At 52.9% G+C, this 20,817-nt stretch overlaps 5 protein-coding genes across 5 annotated transcripts; 2 read left to right on the top strand and 3 right to left on the bottom strand.

Annotated features, from left to right (window-relative positions):
- Nucleotides 1-2,386: 2,386 nt before the first annotated feature.
- Nucleotides 2,387-3,790, bottom strand: A1O1_08525 (uncharacterized protein; the record flags this gene model as incomplete). The annotated part of the gene is made up of 5 exons (XM_007729385.1): nucleotides 2,387-3,126; nucleotides 3,182-3,385; nucleotides 3,442-3,549; nucleotides 3,597-3,653; nucleotides 3,709-3,790. 5 exons carry the CDS (start codon nucleotides 3,788-3,790, stop codon nucleotides 2,387-2,389), a joined length of 1,191 nt encoding a protein of 396 aa, XP_007727575.1.
- A 5,381-nt stretch (nucleotides 3,791-9,171) lies between these two features.
- Nucleotides 9,172-12,452, top strand: A1O1_08524 (uncharacterized protein; the record flags this gene model as incomplete). The annotated part of the gene is made up of 2 exons (XM_007729384.1): nucleotides 9,172-9,994; nucleotides 10,048-12,452. The coding sequence occupies 2 exons, from the start codon at nucleotides 9,172-9,174 to the stop codon at nucleotides 12,450-12,452; spliced, it is 3,228 nt and encodes a 1,075-aa protein (XP_007727574.1).
- Nucleotides 12,453-14,174: 1,722 nt separating this feature from the next.
- On the top strand, nucleotides 14,175-15,662 carry A1O1_08523 (squalene monooxygenase; the record flags this gene model as incomplete). The annotated part of the gene is made up of 1 exon (XM_007729383.1): nucleotides 14,175-15,662. The coding sequence occupies one exon, from the start codon at nucleotides 14,175-14,177 to the stop codon at nucleotides 15,660-15,662; it is 1,488 nt and encodes a 495-aa protein (XP_007727573.1).
- Nucleotides 15,663-16,024: 362 nt separating this feature from the next.
- On the bottom strand, nucleotides 16,025-17,488 carry A1O1_08522 (uncharacterized protein; the record flags this gene model as incomplete). The annotated part of the gene is made up of 1 exon (XM_007729382.1): nucleotides 16,025-17,488. The coding sequence occupies one exon, from the start codon at nucleotides 17,486-17,488 to the stop codon at nucleotides 16,025-16,027; it is 1,464 nt and encodes a 487-aa protein (XP_007727572.1).
- Nucleotides 17,489-18,154: 666 nt separating this feature from the next.
- Nucleotides 18,155-20,164, bottom strand: A1O1_08521 (uncharacterized protein; the record flags this gene model as incomplete). The annotated part of the gene is made up of 1 exon (XM_007729381.1): nucleotides 18,155-20,164. One exon carries the CDS (start codon nucleotides 20,162-20,164, stop codon nucleotides 18,155-18,157), a length of 2,010 nt encoding a protein of 669 aa, XP_007727571.1.
- Nucleotides 20,165-20,817: the final 653 nt, after the last annotated feature.

The raw sequence follows: 20,817 nt of genomic DNA, 5'->3' as shown, positions 1-20,817 counted from the left end.
CAACAAGCAGGTAGATGCCAAGTATCCGCCCCCGCGCTAAGGATGCCAAGAGTGACGTCCAAGACTCGGGGACTCGGGGCGGGATTCCAGGCACTGCACAGGACGGACGGCTTGCAGTTTGACCGCACTGTGATACGCCAGATGGTACTGCTGTCCAGCACTGAAATGCAGTCGGTTCTGTTGCCCCAAATCAAGTACCTCCGTGATCAGGATGCCTTGCTGGCTGCAGCTTAGTGCCACATGCTCTGCACCGACATGGCTCACAGGGACTCGAGGATTGGCCTCATGCTGCCGTGGGTCAACTCCGGCTTTGGGGAGACGCTACTTGCAGCAGTCGTGTGGAATACTGCATGATCGAAACGTCCATCCACGACAGCGATCACGGACGGGCCGCAGCATCGTCTAAGTCAACTGCCTTCCAGAAGCTTTGGCGAGAACATTGACGTGCTGCGATGTGTGTACCCCATGGGGATTCCTTTCCGCCGAGGGCCCCGGTCAGAAGCTATCCTAGGAAGGCGTTACCACTGGTATATGAGAATCTGGGCACTCATGCAAGGAGAAGAGTGGCACTGGCTTGCTGACACAAACAAGAAAGCAAGTTGTATCAGGTACCACTTCCCCAGACCCCGCTGCATGCTCGAGGGAGTCGCTCTCCTGGAAGAGCATTCTGAACCTGCTTCTACCCTCTCGACCAACACTTGAGATCCAGCATTGTATCTCCGGTGGCACGTGTCGGTCCCACGATATGAGGGATCCCATTTTGCAAGGTCCATGGCAAATCCCATGGCGTGCCAAGTCAAACCTCTTTCCCAACAAACGCCGAATATACGGATTGCGTGATGATTGTGCCTGACTATTGGCCGGGCACTGGCCTAAGATGAAGACAGCATCTGGTCTGCCATGGCGGCGACTTTGAGAAAGCCCCTGCTTCTATCTGATCTCCAAATGTCGCGATGAGGACATACATGCTCGAACTCCTAACACGAGGTCAAGGACAGGAACGGCTTCCATAGCTCCGAATCTCAGACCACCAAGCGCCCTCCTATGTGTATCAGGTCTCGAATGCTGGCTCTATCACATCGGAAGCCAGTGTCATTGGAATTCCAGGCATAGATTCTGGTATTTGACTAGCGGACATCAGGCTTGACGTTCAAAGAGCATTCTCCACAACGGTATGTCTACCAGAGCTGTAGTCCATCCACGCCAACCTTCGCTTGTCGTCACCTTTCAAGACACCGACTTCCGCAAGCCTCGACCTCTCATCGAGCGTGACGCTCTAGCCGAGATCCACTTAGCCGTCGAGTGTCCGCTCTGGACGAAAAACTGGACAAGAGTAAACTATTCGAGGTACCCCAGGGTCCTATATGAAGGACTGTGGGTCCATGACTGGTACAGCACAGCAGTTCACAGGTCGGAGAGACAGGACAGAGACAACTTCAAGGCGACGACAATAGACGCTTTGGGCGCGAACACCTTTGGATGTTGCTTCGGATGTGTAAGAACCGAATGGGCAGGCTGCGTCGACCATCAGCGAGCATAACAATATTGCCATGTCTGTTGTATCCCCCTGTCGAGCCCTTCGTTAACGATGCTCTCCTATATCAACAACCCCCTAGGTGTATAAGCCATAGATGATCAACCTCTTAACCAACCAAAAACCAGACCACAACCACAAGCAGCCTAACGAACAATTACGCGACCAAAACCATGCCGATGATGACCGTTTTCCTGCAATTCCCGTTTCCTTCGTGCCCAATAGCCAACTTTCATCCCGATCCTGCTCTTGCTCTTGCTCTTGCTCTTGCTCTTGCTCTTGCTCTTAAGTAGCAAGACTCAAACCCCAGCAAACATCCAAAAACAAATCAAACTCATCAGATTGTCCGCGACGCCATGCTTTGCAAGGGCCATGTCACGTCAGCCAAAAAGCCCATAGCCATGCCCGCTCAAGCGTTGAACAAATGAGAAGTAACAACCTCATGCCGTACCAATTTGTCGCCTTATCTCGACGCAGCACCCATTTCCAGGACACACCCCTTCTTGACGGACCATCCGCTCCGGTAAGCCACCCAAATGATATCATACTCAAGCTTGCCAAACGAAAAGCTTCCACTTTTGATGTTGACAGTCTTTGCCGCATTCCCAATCATCCCCTTTGCACGAGTCGCAGAAACTCCAAAGTCCCCTAAACGAGTGGGCAAAACCGCTCGGGAGGAAGCCTTTCCCATAGAAACGCTATGCAGAAGCATCAAAATGACACCGATATGCATAACAACCCTGATCTCTCCACCTTTTCAATGCACTGTACAGCGAAGGGTATGCTGAAAAAGACAACACAACTCCGCGCATACCAAACACACCATGTCCCGATCGTCATGTCGTAGCTCATTTAACCCCAGACGGAGGTGGTCCCAATCTTGTTAGACCCCCAGACTCCGCTCCCTGTGCCCCATGGTGCCGTGGCGGAAGTCGCAGACGATTCTTTCGTCACGTTCGAGGTCGAATTCGCCGAACTCGCTCGATCAATGGTTTGTTCATTTGAGCCAAATCCATAGCCCAGGGACGAAGGAAGCGGTGACGTGGTCCGCTTGTTCAGGGATTGGCTGGGTGCTTGTTGGGCCATGGGACGGCTTCCAATAGGACCCATACCGCCACTGGCTGGTGCGGTCGTGGATTTAGAAATCTGTCGAGAGTGAGAGGTTTCCTCTCCTGAAGGTGGCGTCGGCGCCTTGCCCGAGGTTTGCATTGAGGCGTCGAAGTTGCCGTACCCAGATGACGTCTGTGCAGAGGGGGAGGACGCCTGCTCCATACGAGATCCATCTTGACCTGGACCAGTACTTTGCGCGTTGCCTTCGCCTTGTTGAGCTGCGCCGGCGATACCGAAGGGATCGACTCCACGAGGTGATGGACCTCGAGCCGCTCCCGCTGCACCAGCAGGAACATTGGTTCCTTGATCTCTGCCAGCAGTCTCGTCATTGGTAAAGGGAACTTGGCCGACAAAGGCTGGGTTTTCGGCGCCGTACAAAGCCCGATGTTGCCGAGCAATCAGTTCGCGGCGACCCTCCTCACTCAGGGTACTGGGACTCATTGAACGATCCGATTTGGTGGACGACATCTCCGCCAATACGCCTACTGAGAAGTCAGTCAACATGGCTGGGTCTCAATCTGCGGATCAATCACTTACTTCGGTTATATTGCTGTTCCTGATGATAGTTGCGAAGCTCTCGTTCTCGTTGAGCAGCCATCCTCCTCTTTGCTTGTGCTACCTGATCAGCATCCGGATGCCGCCCTTGGTGCCTTTGTGAAGCATAAAAGCTTTGAAGGTTTGCGCCGGGCTGGGGCCGAGAGGGATCGAAGTCACCATGACGGCCTCCATACATACGAGGTCCTTTCGCTACCAAATCAGCATCGATGAATGAATCACTTTCTTGCACCGGGACGCACCGAAATCACCTCCGGGTCGGCCAGCTGGTATGGGTGCGGGCATCGGTCTTGGGCCCGGAGTATAGAACTTGCCGCTCTTGAGAAGATTATCCATGGCTCGGTCCACCTCTATATCAAATCAGCACCTCAATTTCGAACCAGAGCGAGAGTCGGACCTTCGAATTGAGTGGCGAAGGCGTTGCTGTCTTCGCGTTGTGAGGTAGAGCTTGTGCCTGGCAAGACCGTCAGCTTTTTTCCCTTGGGTGACGCCTTTCAGATGTGACCAACCTGACCTGGACGGCGGCGGAGGCTGTTCCCAGGACGCCTGCCGAACAGGAGCCTGCCATCCCTGTGGCTCGTAAAAAGACATTGTCCGCCAACGACTTTCCGGACGCGAACAAGCAGGAGGTAGGATTGAATGGTCTCGAGGCAGAAAGAATTTCTGGTTTGGAAAGGAGCGCAGATTTAACCGTGGGAGAGCCTCGAACTGAGCAAAGGACGAATAAGTCTGATGCGCTCTGAACAGCCAAAGGGCGATAGACGACAGTTCAAATGCGACTGGTTAGAAGCTGATAGAAGGGAAGCACGCAGTTGGATGGGAGAGGGGGTGGTGGACATGTGGTGGTTGTATTGTCTGGGTTGGTGCGAAGTTTTGGGTGGGGAGAGGGCATTTTTTCGAGGATCGGCCGGGTCGAACCAATGATGGGGACAGTGGAAATCGGTCGACTTGCCCGAGGCCACTGCACACACGGGAAAAATGCGAGCAAGCGAATTGGGACTTACGAAGATGGACCGGATGGAGGGATGAGGACGCAGGCAATACTACCTAAGTTATATAGAATGGTGTACCCTAGATGAAGTTGTCCACCTGCGACAGCAGAAAGCAGACGACGTAAAGCCTGGACAAGCAGAGAAAGGCAAGGGCTTCAACAACAGGCCCTAATAATACTACTAATGGTGGTGCTGAAGGGGAGAATAATGAAAGCTACGGCATATTGCTACTAGGACAACTAATCGTACGGTAGAGAGGACAAGGGAGAGGAAATTCGAAGGAGAGTCAACGAAACCGACCGAGCAGTTCAGTGTGCCTTGTACTATACCATGCCTATAACCACACCCAAGGTACCTAGGTAGGTACCTTAGGTACAACGTGGTAGTAACCGGAGATAACACTTTAGGTGCTTCTCGGGACCTGACACACAGGTGGTGCATCCCGTCAAGCCCATCTCTCGGTTTTCCTCCATTATTTTGATGAGTGTTGTCCTCCATTGAAATTTTGAGAGTCTCCCACCGTTGCTTCTGGTCGAGTTGGAAGGACGATTGACATCTCCCCCTTTCATCTCCGTTTGTCCCCTTCCGAATCAAGGGAATTCAGAATCACTGACAGGACAACTGGGTGAAGACCGCAGGCGGGACATTCTCGAGCCTAGTAACGAACCGGTCTCTCTGCTAAAGCCGCCCTCCATTTTAGACATACAGCTCGCCTTGCACTCGAAGAACACCACGGGTACTTAGGTTTCTGAGCAACTTCCCCTCGAGAAGGATGGTTTAGAACTGCCGCCGATAGCCCGCACCTCGCAGCCTCATTCAGCGCGCCACAATGAAGTAATCTTGGGCATTCAAGTTACAGAGGGAAAGAGATGGTAGAAATGTTGTCAGGGCACGATGGAGGGTTGCAGATGGTAACATATACCCTACCAAGGTACACACCGGCCAACCCCTGCTTTACGCCAATAACACTCGGTAGTGACCATAACACCATGACAAGTGAGATAGCCCATGAGACGGACAACACGTTGGTGGATCACTAGTGGTATGTCGGTAGATTAGTTCGCGCGATTGAAGGTGGGGGATTCAAGATGAAGACTCCAATTGATTTCTGACAATCTCTTCTGCCGCAGTTCCTGCGACCGTTGACGGAACTACCACTTTAGTCGTGGTATTACAAGGACTTGTTGAGAGACGCATACTTCCGGTACGTTCAAGAAGCCACAGAGGACGCATGACTCAGGTAGGTACCGTATACTCCTGTCCATATCTAGGTATGTACCTCCTGGCGGCTAGGAGATGGTCTTTACTTTACCACAACGTCCAATATCAACAACCGCAATGCCAATTGAAGACAGCCAACCAATCCTTACAGCGCCAGGGCGGAGGGCTCCTCGTCTGCGATCCATACCCTTACGGTTTCAAGCGAATATCACGGTGTCGATTTGATCCTATATCGATAACAAAACTCCAATGCTTTGAGATGGACCGAGCCATGCAAGAGCTTTTGCAGGTTTCACTCTCGCAGACTGACGGGGGCAGTGATGCCAAAAATGCACACAGGGCACGTTGCCGCCATGCGTGGCCTTAGCTCTGCCACGAACACGAGCCTTAGGAGCCGTTCAAGCGGGGTTTCGGACCATAAGATGGGGAAGGTCACTTGGTGTCCCCAAACGCTTTACGGGCATTGGGCAGCCGCGTCTTCTCTAATAACCCTGGTCTTGACCGTACCAGCTCCAAAATGGTGAGCCGCGGCCGTACGTTCGTCAACTCGCGGACAGATGATCAGGTTATTGTGCTGTGGGGTGTGCAGCATGAGCAATTTGGTTTTGCAAGGTGATACAAGCCTGATGACTCCGAATCAGTCGAAGCAAGTCGTCACGGCGCCCCAAAACCCAGTGAGGTCACTCAATTTCGTGATATGGGCTGGGCTGAGATTTATTCAGGTCCTCAAATCTCGGACGGTTCCACAACCTTGGGTTTTCCACCGTCTGGGCAGAGTCTAAACTGATCAGTCGCAGATGGGTCTGTTCTTCGTACTAGATCGCTAGTGGTGGACACTTGTGAGCGACTGGCCTGATGGACTTACCTCGAAATGCCATCCTATCTGACATATCACCTATGGAACCCAAAACCACCCTCAAGTTCAGCAGGGTTGGGGAGGAAGAGAGTCGGCTGAATAAGGGTCAATGGCCATGACCGTTACCTTGTTCACCTGCTCAGCAACGAGCCCTTCCGTGCCCGTCGGATAGGTAACTGCGTTAGTACATAATGCGACTCTGTCTGGATGGCTTGGGCCATTGAGCACTGCATAAGACTGAGCAACCTTTACCCAGGCCTTCTACGTGCTCAAAGGTTTGAAGTGTACAAGGTCCCCGAGACGATAATTCAGGCCTTGTCTCGGTGCATAGAGAACCATGGTGACCGGCCTCTGCTCCCTCTGCGAAACCAGACTTCCTTAAAAATGGGAGTTTATTGATGAAGCAGGATCTCCGAACAATCTACTCTGTAATTGTCCTATTTCACCCTCGACAATGCCCAACAGACGGAAATATGATGTCGGAGCTACATTGATAGAGGTTTCCACTATCCCCGCCCGCTTAGGGAAAAGGACGACGAGCTTCATCAAGCATAAATGTCATTTTCAGGGTCAGATCCATTTCTTGAAGCAGCCCAAATATGTGGAGGATAGCGCGGTCTATAAATGGCAGCATCGACAAAGCAGGCTGGCTTTGTAAGAACGCTGCCATACGGAAGAAATAGACAGTGGAAAACAATACCCCAGCCTCGACAGAAGCTGAGCGAAGCTGACGAAATGGCCATGGCCTTATTGTCCGGCTTGCCGGGTGTCAGGGGCGAATCAGGTGGAGGTCTGTGAGATTCTGTATGGTCTATGTGTGCACCGTGGTCTCAATGCAGAGGCGTCGTTCCAGTCGTGGTCGTAGTGGCATCACCGCAGAAGGGGTGCAAGAAATCCGATAGAAGTCACCTGTGCCCACTGACGCGCCGAGACACCTGCCACGGACACGGGCTGATAGCTGGAGCAGTACCTAGTATAACAAAAGCCTCAAAGTCTCAGGTGCAGGCCTTGAGCAGCAGGAAGAGCCTGCTAAGAAGGCGGAGTTCAGAGAAGAGAATGCGGCTGAGCATCATGAAAGAGCTCTCGACGATGGGACGAGCATTCACAACAAGGAGCTGCACTTACCTCCAACACTGCATAGGTACTCAGCCCATCCTACCCTGGCTGGAGCGCCCTGCTGTGCACCACAAACTGGCGGTCCGTCTACACGAATCGCCATCAGGAACCTACCTTCTCCAGGTGAAGATGGGAACAATGACTGGACAAGAGTCTGGTAGGTAAGCATCAGCCATGCGAGTCTGGCGGTGACTCGAAGACCAGGGTAGTTCAAGTGCATACTCTGACCTCCATCACTTTCATGCCAGGGGTGTTGGTAGCACTTATAGCACCGGATGTTCAGCAGAATACATAATAGGTACCTAGGTACATGTATTCTGTGCCATGTCTGGACTAAATTCGAAGTTGAACTCCAATGAAGAGATCAATCCACCTCAGGCTTGGCAAGGAGAAGGACGCGGTCAGATTGAGTGCACGCACTTCAGCACGACCGCGTCAGGAACAGTATGGTAAATAAGGCACCAACCTGAGTACCTGACCTGCGCTCTAAATGCTGGGAGCACAAACCCTTAGGTACCTGAGGTTAGCAAATGAACTACGTAGTTTTACCACAATATGTACTCGCCGACCATGATTCCTATAAGCAGTGCTTTCGTACTAGTAAGCCATTGAGTAGCGGACACGAGGGGGATTAATTACCGGCGGTGTATTATGTGTTGTGTGTGTGCTCTCCTTTTTTGCTCACTTACCGCTACACCTACACCTACACCTACACCTACTCACTCTAATTAAGGCACCTACTAGTAGTTCGTCAGTCAGTGGGCAATAATGGTGATTGATGGGCATGGTGACTCCTACCACCGGTGCTGCCACTACAACCAGCAACCACTATTACCGCTCCAACCTACCTAAAACCCCCACTAATTACTCCCTAGATACCTAGGCCTCTAGTGCCTAAACTTGGCCTAAGGAGCCCTAACCTGCTATTCCTGCTACTGCCTTGAACCACCATCACTGCTCCCATCTGACCTTGTTCCTCGTCGTAGCAGCCAGGAACAAGTGAAAGATCGTCTTATGCAGACTGCACCTCGACACCACCCTCACCTTCTACAACCACCTCACTCCTCCCGCCTCTCCTTGTTCCGTGCTCCCCAATTTCTCCTACCGACACGCGTCTAGGTGCCTATCCTGCTTCGACTCGCATCCTCATTCCTGTATATCGCCAGACTCGATCCGTATTCTCCCTTCAAACGCCCCCAGAGCAGGCCAATCTCATCAGCCTCGAACCCGCCGCACCTCCACCACTGGTCGTTCCCTATACACGATCGCTCAAAGAAACCGCGTAGCGACCTGCTCTCCACGTCGACCTGGCAGTCGTGCCCACCGAATCCTTCGATAAATCCTCTTCTCCTTGCCGCCCTTCGAGGGCTTACTCAGACCGTTGGAACAGTCCATCCACAACAGACTCGTGCCCTTCCCTCGACAGGAGCCCTTTGCATCCGACCGAGACGAGTGAGCGTTGCGCGTGCTACGTTCCGAACACTCTTTGTGGTTCTTCTCTCCAAGAACGCACTGAAATATACACTACCCACTTGCACCTTCGACCACACCCTACGAGCCTGGGGCACTGGGTGCAATCCGGGAAACTACCCGTGATAGACTTTCCTTTGGATTGGGCAATATAAGCATTTCGTTTTCCACACTTGGTGTCTAATCAATCACCGCCACTGGTGCACGCTCGTCCAGTCGACCTAGGCCGTCGTATGACTTATAGAGCGCCGAAAGATGGTGGAAAGAGTGACTCTACCTTAATGACCGTGTCATATTCAACGGTTGCCTTGTCAGAGATGGAGGCGGCATCACCAACAAAGACACAGCCCTCGCCTGAGAGACGACCGACCCAGCAGCCCTTTCTTTCAACCTCAGGACCGTCGACTCCATTTCAACGTCCACAGTCTTATGCGGAGAAAGGAGCCTCCCCTTCACCAGAGCCTGTGGTTAAGAGCGCCTCTCCTCCCTCACTTCCCTCCGACAACGGTCATACGCCGTCCGCAGCCCGAAAGCAATATGGCGGCTGTAAATATGAGACAGGGATGGCAAGGGCAAGACGGCGTGTCCCGTACTCTCTCGGACCCGATCCTCTAGAGAGGGTCAAATCGGACCTGAAAACTCGACTCACACATGCAGAAGACGAAAAGCTGACCGCAGACATGGAAAAGCTCTATGAAGCACTACAACCCACGGGTGAGAGTGAAGAACGCAGATCGCGGTTTCTCGACAAGCTTGACAAGATCTTTCGGTCCAGGTGGCCGACTTCTTCCATCAATGTCAACGTTTTCGGGTCCACTGGCAACAAGCTCGGGACCTCTGATTCTGACGTCGATGTCTGCATCACCACTGATTGCAAAGAAATGGAGCGTGTTTGCTCAATTGCGGATTTGCTTGCAAAGCATGGAATGGAAAGAGTGGTCTGTGTTTCCTCTGCCAAAGTCCCTATTGTCAAGATTTGGGATCCCAAATTGCAGGTGGCCTGTGATATAAACGTCAACAATCCTCTTGCGCTGGAGAACACTGAATTGGTTCGAACCTATGTCGATATTGACAGTCGGGTGAGGCCTCTTGCCATGATAATCAAGCACTGGGCCAAACGAAGGATATTGAACGATGCTGGTATGTTCTCCTTGTGTTTTTCATGATCGCACCGGATACTGATTGTCTCAAAGCGCTCGGAGGCACCTTAAGCTCCTACACCTGGATATGCTTAGCATTGAATTTCCTACAAACCAGAGATCCTCCTATCCTACCAGCTTTGCAACAGGCACCCGGATTGGAACCCAAGTTCTTAGCAGGCGTGAACGTGTCTTTCGACCGTAATGTTGAGTCATACAAGGACTTCGGCGCTCGGAACAAGTCTTCGCTTGGTGAACTCCTGTTCCATTTCTTCCGCTACTATGGTCACGAGCTTGATTTTGAACAAAATGTGGTCTCAGTGCGGACCGGTCGAGTCTTGCCAAAAACCGAGAAATCATGGCATCTACTCCAGGACAATCGGTTATGTGTCGAAGAACCATTCAATGTATCCCGGAATCTTGCCAACACCGCCGACGATACTTCCATGCGCGGTATACACTTGGAATTACGCAGAGCGTACGAGCTGGTAGGAGAGGGAAAACTGGACGAATGCTGCGAGCAGTTTGTTTATCCTGCTGAAGAAATCAAGTCTTCTGAACACTTCGTTGCCCCGTCGGCCAGGCCAGTGATCCCACAGCCCCCGACGCAGGCCACCACCCAGATCTCAGCAGCGCCGTCACGGGGTGGGCGAAATGGCGGGCGTGGGAGCAGAAATGCCAACCAGAACCGCAACAGCAATGGTCGAAGACCTTCGAACCCTGTGGGGCGCAGTTCAAACTATTTGCGGAATTTGCCATTCCAGATGACAACGCAAGAACTGCAACTGCAAGCTCAACATCAGCAACATCTACTGCACGACCAGCTTTTCCAGCAGTACCAGTACCTACAACTACAGGAGCACGAATTGAGGATGCAACTGCACCAACAGAATCTTCGGCAAAGAGGACTATTGGCATCGGCTTACCACCAACACCCAGGGTATGCACATTACGCCCCGCAGGACGACAGCCTCGATCTGGTTGCCAACGGGCAGATCAATGGGTTGAGCCGAGCACCGATGTCCGCGCCTTTGTACCAACACCGCTTTGCTCCTTCCTCGCCTTATCTGACGGGGTCTCACCCCGGTCAGGGCGCTGCAACGAATCCTTCGTCGCCCAGGATGACCTCGGTCAATCTGGATTCGCGGCGATACTCGCGGCGAACATCCGTGACGCAGTCGTCGGCCGGCGCTTCATTGCGGGCTCAGTCGCAACCTGCTCGAGCGTTTCCAGTCTCTTCGTTGGGCCAGATGCACGCGAGACCGGAGGCTTCTGGTCTGCAAGACTCTTCCATTGGGCGCAGGTCTTCTGCGTCTTCGACTTCCCAGGAACGCTTTCCCGCATATGTGGAAAATGGCCTCGGGATATCCGGCGCAATCTATGAGTCAATGCGAAGGCCTGCCGAGTATCTTGGATACTATGTCGGACAGTCTCCTTCCTTATCAGCCTATACTCAGAGCACTACCATTTCCCCCATTCCCTCCCATGCAGGCTTGGCCATTCAGAACGGAGGCTTGTCTCCGCGGCTGGCGTCGTCGGCGGCTCGATCTTCTAGGACGAATCAAACTCCTCCTCTACAACCAGTCTCAATGCATACCTTGGAGAATCAGACGATGGAAGGATCAGGTCGTAACTCCGAGGACGAGAATGCCGAAGTGGCGCAACCGAAGCCCAGATCTGGCCCCTTGATCGTGGATGGCTCGGTCCATTCGCCGAGACGTGGCCAGACAACTCAATCTTTGATCGAGCCTGATGAGCACGTAAATTTCAGCGCTTCCACGTCGGACGATTTGGCATTTGATACTCCGTCGAGTTCCGATGAACAGTCACAATCAGACACTCTCGATATTCGCAGCCGGGACAGGAGCCCGCCAGGCAGCCTCAGTGCTATCCGCAAGCGGACTATGCAATCAGTGGGGCCTTCGGAATACATGAACGGACACTTGCCACTGAGGATTTTGGGAAACAACCCCAAGGAAGAGTCTCACATGACCGGCACAAAACCCCTCGATACAGGTGGGGTGAAAAACCTGGGTGTTACGACCAAAGCTGGAAGCACGGCTTGGTCTCTGGATCGACAGCTCTCTTCAGTGGAGGAAGTTCGAACTCCCTCCCCACAGGTCGAAGGTTTCAGTTCGGGATGTCTGTCTCACCAATCTGGAGGCTCAGCCGGGCCAGAGCAGACTCCGGGCGCCGCGGAGGAATTAATGGCGAACGGAGATGGTGCAGAACCAGGGCTGAGACCGCTATCGTCACGACCAAATGGCTCGGTGGCATCCACGGAGCTGACGACGACCAATTCTTCTACCGTTGATCCACACTCGGCCCCTAGCTGGCAAACACAAAAGAAAAAGAGAAAGACCAAGAAGGCGACGAAGCCAGAGGACGACAGCCACCTTTTGAACAGTTCTGGCGGAGAGTCGTTGCCGGCCGATGAGTCCCTACGAAAAGGTGGCTAGGGGCTCCTTTGTGGATGTTCCTAACTCCATCAGGTATGACATACGCATCGTGGGCTTCGGCATCCTTGCGATGTGGATGTTCGGAATGGGTGGCTTGTGCTCGTCCGGGAAGGATGTGATGCGGGTTCAGCGCCATGTCCTCTCTGGGGTGCATTTATGGTATCAACCGCACACATCTAGTCATTTTTATATTTTTGGGTTATGCATGGACAAAATCTGTTGGCGTTCGCCAATCTAGCACAAACGGAGCTTTCATTCAGAGCACACCGGGGAAGGGTGGCTTTGCAGGCGCTTTCTTGGTCGTCAGAGCGGCATTTGGAACGAGCCCACGGCTGGAAGATGGTCGGTCCCCGGGCTGATACCCTCACGCTGACGGATCGAAGCGGCGAGTCTCGAGATCCCGGCAGGCGTTTGGGAAAGGCGCGCGGTTGACGGCCGCTGCGAGGATCTGATTGACACTTTTCCAAGGGCAAGGAACCACGGTCATGACACGGCTTTACAACGGATGCATTGAAAAAAAGAAGCGAGCAATTGTGATGTTTTGACCACCGAGATTTCCATAGAAGAGATGGGTCACGACAGCAGCAGCTAGGCAAGAGGGTCCCGGCGCCCCTTGCTGTCAAGGTACAAAGGCAAAGAAGATGAAAAGTGGATGGAAAGAAAAAAAACGGAAGACAGGTGTCTGTCATTCTGGGCCAGGAGACACGTTGGCAGAAGTCGACTAGCAGATTGAATGAACAGAATGTGACCATTGTTAACGATTGTGAGTGCTCTTATGTATCCGTACTGCTCAAGACTCCAATGAGGATGCCTTCGATGGGCAGGATGTATACTGTAGGGCCTCGAAGTTGTGAGTGACCTGGGTGAGCCTGAGCATCAGAGACGGAGTGACTGTATTAGTATTAGAGGTCATTGTTATCATGGTAAATGCTCTAGCGAGAGAACCTACGCTGTACGGACAAGGCTGAGGTTCAGGATTCAGGGGGAAACAACGGGCACGAGGCTGAGGGAAGTTTGACCCAAGGCTGAGGCTGATTCTGAGAGGTCCTTAGGCCAAGGTGCCTACATACCTAGGTAGGATGCCGTGGCGCCGGGCTTTTTCACCTAAAGGAGCCTAAGGAGCCTATGATAAAACAGTAGTAGCAGACCCTAGGGAGCCTAAGGAGCCTCCTTGGCCCTAGCTGCCAAGGTACCTGGTGCCTGAACGGGTCCTGCCAGTGAGCGCTGCTCGTACGACCCGGAAGATGCGCCAAAGGGCTTAGGGGCCCCTGTCAATCCTCACCATCAGTCCGACCGTCGAATGCTCTCTACCTCTCTACCCCTGCCAATCCCAATCAACTTGAATGCCATGATTCATTCATCATTCTCGCATGTCTGAGCACACGAGTAGTAACTGATTGCGGTATTTGCATACACCTACTACCTGTCGAGCTGTACATACCATCGTTATGATCGTCCCATCGACGCTTTGATCTGCCCTCTACACTTGTAGCGCAGCCTTTCACCATTATAACAAAATTGTCGACTTCTGCTCCATCACACCACATCTCAGACCACAACCAGTCTTTCTCTGCTCACCGCGACGCTCTTTCTCATTTGTATTGACTTTTCGACTTTCATATTTCTCTTCCTCCTATCCTATTCTCTTTCCCCGGCCGCTTCATGTTTTGATAGACTCGGAGTGCGCCCGCGCGAAACCTACCGTCCTCCTATCCATCCAACATGCCTCTCATCCTCGATTCCTCCTCAGAATCCTCCAATCAATCCGAAGCAGATGGTCGCGAAGAGCTTAGGAGGGTACACCACGAGGCCGACGTGGTCATAGTCGGCGCAGGCGTTCTAGGTTCGGCCCTGGCGGTGGCGTTGGCAGATCAAGAGCGCAGTGTCATACTACTAGAAAAGTCTCTCAAAGAGCCTGACCGGATTGTGGGGGAACTATTACAACCAGGAGGGTATGAGGCATTGATCAAATTGGGCTTGCGCCAAACCCTCGAAGGAATCGACGCGATCCCCGTCACCGGCTACACGGTTTTATATTATGATGAGTCGGTGGCCATTCCTTATCCCGCCAATGCGACGCAGGAAGCAGGGTCGGGTGCAGAGAAATCAGCAAAGCCCTCGACACCAGAGGGACGGTCTTTCCACCATGGGCGGTTTGTCTCGCGGCTACGAGCTGCGGCATTGGCGCATCCTAACATCTCCGTGTTCGAGACGGAGGCCACTTCCTTGATCAAATCCACACATACCGACCAGATCTTGGGCGTGGAGTCTCTGACCGGCAAGACCGAGAATGACTATTACTTCGGGTCATTGACCGTCGTCTGTGACGGATACGCGTCCAAATTCCGAAGGCCCTACATCCACCACACTCCTCAGGTCAAGTCGAAGTTCTGGGGCTTGGAATTGATCGACTGCCCGTTGCCGACGCCTCACCACGGGATTGTGGTTCTGGGCAAAGATTCGCCGGTCCTTCTCTATCAGATTGGCACTCATGAGACCCGTATCTTGGTGGATGTCCCCGAGGGTTTGCCGTCCACGTCGACGGCGAACGGTGGCATTAAAGGCCATCTTGGGAAAGTCGTTCTGCCCTCGTTACCACCCATGGTGCAGCCCTCTTTCAAGGTTGCCCTGGAAAAGGGTGCGCTTCGCAGTATGCCCAATTCCTTCCTGCCACCGACCATGAACAAAACTCGCGGGCTTGCCATCCTCGGAGATGCCTTGAACATGCGCCATCCTCTGACTGGAGGCGGCATGTCCGTCGCGCTCAACGACGTGGTGCTGATCTCGGAGCTTCTCTCCCCAGAGAACGTACCGGAACTGTCCGATACAGCACTCGTCCTTGAGCAGTTTAGGATATTCCATTGGCGCCGGAAGGCTTTGACATCGATCATTAACATCCTCGCCATGGCCCTGTATTCGTTGTTCGCCGCGAACGACTGGCAGCTCAAATATCTCCAGAAGGGCTGTTTCCGCTACTTCCAACTGGGCGGGAAGCGCATTGAGGAACCCGTGGGCTTGTTAGGCGCTCTCATTCGGCGGCCATTTGTTCTGCTTTATCACTTCTTCAGCGTGGCGTTGTGGAGTATCTGGATCCTAATCCAGGAGAACGGTCTCCTGCTATTACCTCTCAGCCTCATTCAAGGCTTGTTGGTTTTTTGGAAGGCATGCGTCGTGATCTTCCCATACATATTTGCTGAACTGAGGAGTTGAGATTTCTCTCACTCTTGGTCGACGTTGTTGTGAAATATTATCCCTCATGTTCTGACTGGCTTCAAAACAAGTCCTGACCTGGACGGAAAATTGTATCATAGATGACAAAAGACAGACCGAAGAATGTACACGCACATATTGACGGCATAGGGTCCAATGAAGATTCTCTCAATGCAACAGCTGCGCTACACTCTCGTCCCACTTCAATCATGAGTGTCCTGACACAGTATGATCCGATACCGAGACTAATATCTCAGGCAGAGAGAGATGTTCCTGATATATAGGCCTGCTTGAATTTACTGCGATCTTTCCGTTCGAGTGCCCATTCTCAACCCACCCAGTCATCTATCTCTCTTACTCCTTCACTTCGTTCTGTTCTGTTCTTCCTTTTCTTGATCCTCCAATATCTGCGTGGCCCTCAATCGCTCCAGAACATACTCGCCGGCCTTCAGCGGCCTGAAATGACTCTCCCCCACACACCACTCCGGCAGCGGCGCGACCTCGCCATCATAGTTGATACTGAAGAAGAAGGGCACCGAATACCGTTCCCCGGCCCCGGGTTTGCTCACGACGCGATGGATCGTCGACTTGTACAGTCCGTTCGTCCAACGCATCAGGAAATCCGCCACATTGACAGTCAACGTGCCCGGCCGCACGGGACAGGGCCGCCAGATCGGGTTCCCGGCCGTGCCCGGCGACGGAGGAAACAAGATCTCCAGGCCCGGGTTCGCAGACGACAGCAGGAGCGTGAAACATTCGTAGTCGGTGTGGGCGCCGAGACCTAGTTTTGTGGTGTGTTCTTGTTCTTCTTTTTTTGCTGTTACAGTCGTCGTGTTCGTTGTGGTCGTCGCGTCGTTCATCCCTCTATCAGTCTTTTCGTCCTCAATCACAGGTTGTCCAGCATAATACAACAGCCTCGCAATCCCGCCCGGGTGAGTCATCAATTCGTCGAAATATCTCTCCTCCAGGCCCAGCGACAGCGCGAACAACCGGAAAAGATGGCGCGCCAGTTGCAATACCTGCCCATAATACTCGGCTATGGCGGCCTTGAACCCCGGCAGATCCTCCTCGGCGGGCCACACGTTCCCATGGCCGCGCGCGGGATCGGGCTTGCTCCCGTCAAGTTCGACGTACCGTCCATCTCCGCCCGTCGGGTCCAGCGCTTCTTCGTAGCCCCAGTTGAATCCTTCTTTGGTTTCCTGTTGTTGTTGTTGTTGTTCGGCCGTGTCATAAGTATTGCTGCTGCTGCTACTGTTGTCGCTGCTGCTGTTACTGTTGTTGTTGTTGTTGTCGTTACTGTTGTTCTGATCGTCCGGATTGACATAAGTCGAGTCATGCGGCTCATATCCTCGAAACAACGTCGAGTGCTTGATATGTAAAGCCTGTCTCTTGGGTTCGGCCAGGTCGTGGAAGAAGCGTTCTGCCTGTTTCAGCACACTCGCCATGGCGCCGGGCGTGACGCCGTGGTTGCTGATCTGGAAGAACCCCGTCGTGAGGCATGCGTCGCGGATCTGCGAGGCCACTTTCTTCCGCGACTCCAAAGTGCCGTCGAACGACGGGCCGATGTCGATCAATGGGACCGACGGGAGAGCGTCGTGCGGGATGTTCGGTGGTGGGCTGGTTAAGGCTCCTGCGAGGCGGGAGCGGAGTCGGTCCTGGGCTGCTTCGACTTCTTCTAATACGCTGAGGGTCTTGTTTGGCGGCGTCGAAGTCGAGGTCGAGGTCGGCATGGAGTTGGAGTGTGGTAGGTTGAGAGATGTGTTGTTGCTATTTGGTGCCGATAGGGGGTCAGGGACCGGCTGAGATGTCATTGTTGAGGTCGCCATCGTGAGAACTGGAATGTACTGTAGAGCAAGGCAAGGAGGACGACAGATGTTTGAGTAGTTGGGATAAATGGATAAATGGATGAAGACCCAGACTTTCGGTACGTACGAACGTGGAGGGAGGAAGAGAGGTGGGGTGGTATTCTAGTGTGAGGAGGGAGAGAAATATATACATATATAGGTAGGTAGGTATAGTTATATATATATATATATATATATATCTCTCTTTTTATCGAGGGATGGCTTCGAATCAGAAATGTCCACCCGCTCCAATTTCATGATATCGATACAGGGATGCGAGATACTTGATTCCGCCCGAGCCTTCTACACCCTCACAACCACTGTGTACTACTCTGATGGAAGAGGTCGAGACCATCTATCTGGCAATGATATCTCCATCATCGCTCATTGGTTGACTCCGCACATATCCGGATGGTGGAACCCGGAGAAACCCGCTCCTTGGACGAGGCTGAGAGAACAATTAGGCCGAGGAGGCTGACAGGGAGGCCGAGTTAGGGTCTCTTCGGATTGTACTCTGTAGTATGGCCCATAACAACGTGGCAAAGATAGCACATTCAGATGATCTACGGAGGCTTGAAGTGTGCCAGTCAAATACAAGGTTGGCTGCTCAGGGCACAATAGGTCATTCTCAATCATGATTCATTCCGATCATAGCACATTTATATCATCACGAAGAAACTGTCGGGCTGTGGTAATGCCCGTCCGACCGCCTTGCCCGGGTCCAGGGACAGCAGCCCTCACCGACGGTTTGTTCACGAGCGCATCCCAAAACTCCGGTTTCTGCTTTTCAGGTGGCCACCAGTCGAAGAGCAGGAAAGCCTCTTCAGCAGTCCAAGGTCCCGTCTCGCCTTTCGGAAGCTCCTCCATGTCTTGGTCTGCCTCATTGTCTAGTTGCTTGTCCAGGGCAACAGTGTCTGATGCCCACCGATGTACTTTCGTCGGGCTTTTTGCTTTACGTGGAACTCGTCGGGAATTGCGATCGTCTAGCAACTTCAGTGGACTTCGTGTGCCATGAGCATGAAGGGCAGGAAGTTGGCCAAGTTCTTCATCATCCATGGCGTCGTTCTCGGAGAAAACCCGTCTGAATGTGCGTGATGCAGCATCTTGTAAGGGAAATGACAAATCCGGATCCCCACCAACACCTTCTTGATGGACACTCTCGTGAGTATTGGTACGCAGCGGTGATGCGACTGCATCTTGACCAGGGATCCCGTCCAGATCCGTATCTGGCGCATCTATATTGCCATGAGGCGGATGTAGTTGCTCAGCACGTGACGAGGCTGCATTACCAGACAGATCTAGGAAAGGGAAGTCTTCCTGCGTGGGCAATGGCCTTGGCGAGGGTGATCTGTGACCTGCGTTGTCTTCTGGCACGAAGAGTGGGCTGCTGATTTCGTGGATGCTTTGCTGAGGAGCCTCGGGAGTAGAGGTACGAGAATCCGAGATCTGGGTCGGACTATGGTGTCCATTGTTGTTGCCATGCGTTGGCTCTTGATCCTGCATGCTTGATTCTGAACGATGACTTCTCATGGGGCCAACGACATCGATCCGACATTGACTCTCGGCATTCGAAGCGTTAACAGTGCCCTTTTCACTGCTATCCCTCACAAAAGGCAGCAAGCAAGTCAGTTTGGTCCTAGGCTTGGGCTGGCTCAGTAACAACCGCGCAATCCGCTGAACAGAAGAACGTGAGCTTGTGGCCGTGGTAGATGTTCTGCCTTTCTGAGCTTCGGAAGCATTTTTCAGTTTGGTTGAAATAGCCCGCGAAGGCTTGGTCCGGCGCGGAGGTTCCACCTTCTGTTCCCTAACTGCTCGACGTGGTTTTAGAGACTCAGATAGCGGTTTAACCTTCTCCTTTGACTGCTGCTTTGGCGCCTCGGTCTGCATGCGCTGCCGTCCTGTATTTCCGTTACGTGGCCGTCGTCGGTCGTCGTCGGAGGAAAGGTCCAGGACATCTTCGAATACGATAGGAGTCTCTTCTCGGCGGCCAACAAGCGTCGTGGTCTTGGTCAAACGCACCGCATGGGTACTTATTGGTTGATTAGACCTGGTGGCTTGCTGAATATCACTCACAGACTGATTCTCTTTCTCGCGAGACAGTCTCCGTTTCTTAGCCAGGGGCTGGGCGGGCTCGACACGATGAGTCGGCTGTCGTAGTTCGTAGGGTGATTGCAGAGACAATCTTGACCGCCCAAGTCGACCTTGCGACGGCCCCAGAACCTCAAGCAATGACTTCGGCCTCTGAGAAAAGCCTGAGGAATTTGGACGTGTCGCAGGATGAGTTGTCTGCCGATGCTGCGGCCCAGGCTTCTCTGGACGCTGTCTTTCGAGGATCGGGGCCAGGTCAGTCTCGGTCTCGCCGAGCCGTTCACCAACCTCAACATTGACTCCACGGTCTAGTCGTATCTCGACGCCTTCAACAAACTCCTCCTCTTGCGTGTAGTGGAGGTCTCCAATATAATTCTTTGCGTCATCATAGACCATAACGCGTCGATTGAAGGTGTGGAAGCGAAGGAAGCCATCGTGCCATTTCTTCGCCTTCTTATGCAGATCGCGTGTGTAGAGGCAGCGGAATTCATGGACAGGAGCGGTGTTTTGTGTCGGAGCAACAGCAAGGGCTGGAGTTCCTCGGAGTGTCGAGGTCACAGTAGTTGCCATGATTACAACTACTGGAAGCCAGATTCGTCAGCGACATCGTGCTTGATAGGATGTGATCTGGGCGTCAAGCATGTGTTCCTGGGCCCTCAACATCGAAGCGGCAATCATGGAGCAGGGTGTTAATAGCATCGAGTGAACGGCAAGGCAGTGAAACACGCGTCCACTTGGTTTCTGTGATTCGCCGGAGCATCAACAAGTAACGGCATACGGCAGAACATTAGAACACAGCCGCAATAGGATCGGGCTCAATCTGCGCTGCCATGTTGCGGCACCTCAAGTTTGGAAGCGCTTCTCTAATTCTCCCAGACGATTCGGCATCAAGCTCCGAAACAGAAGTAGAGCAGGCCTACAACTACGGAAGCAATTGCAGTCCGCGATCGATATGATTAGGAGCAGCACAGCCCTGTGAATTCACGTGATCGGCGTCTAGTGACGCGTCTTGTCTTGCGTTGCAGAAAGTCATGTCCACAGTCCGCATCTGGCCACCAAAGCAAGGCAAAGGGAGAAGAAGAACTGCGCTTGCTACCACCGATACCACCGCTACCAACACTATCACTGCCGCTACTTCAATCCCTTGACTCTCCTCTCCTTGGCGGCTTCGTGCCACCAAATTCCTCCCGCTCACTCCAACACCACCTATGCCTCCTGTATTT

This window comes from Capronia coronata (genome assembly GCF_000585585.1).
Source record: "Capronia coronata CBS 617.96 chromosome Unknown acBCG-supercont1.8, whole genome shotgun sequence".
In the NCBI taxonomy this organism is placed as follows: domain Eukaryota; kingdom Fungi; phylum Ascomycota; class Eurotiomycetes; order Chaetothyriales; family Herpotrichiellaceae; genus Capronia; species Capronia coronata.
Note: the sequence above shows the minus strand (reverse complement) of the source record. Positions and strands in the feature narration are given on the sequence as shown.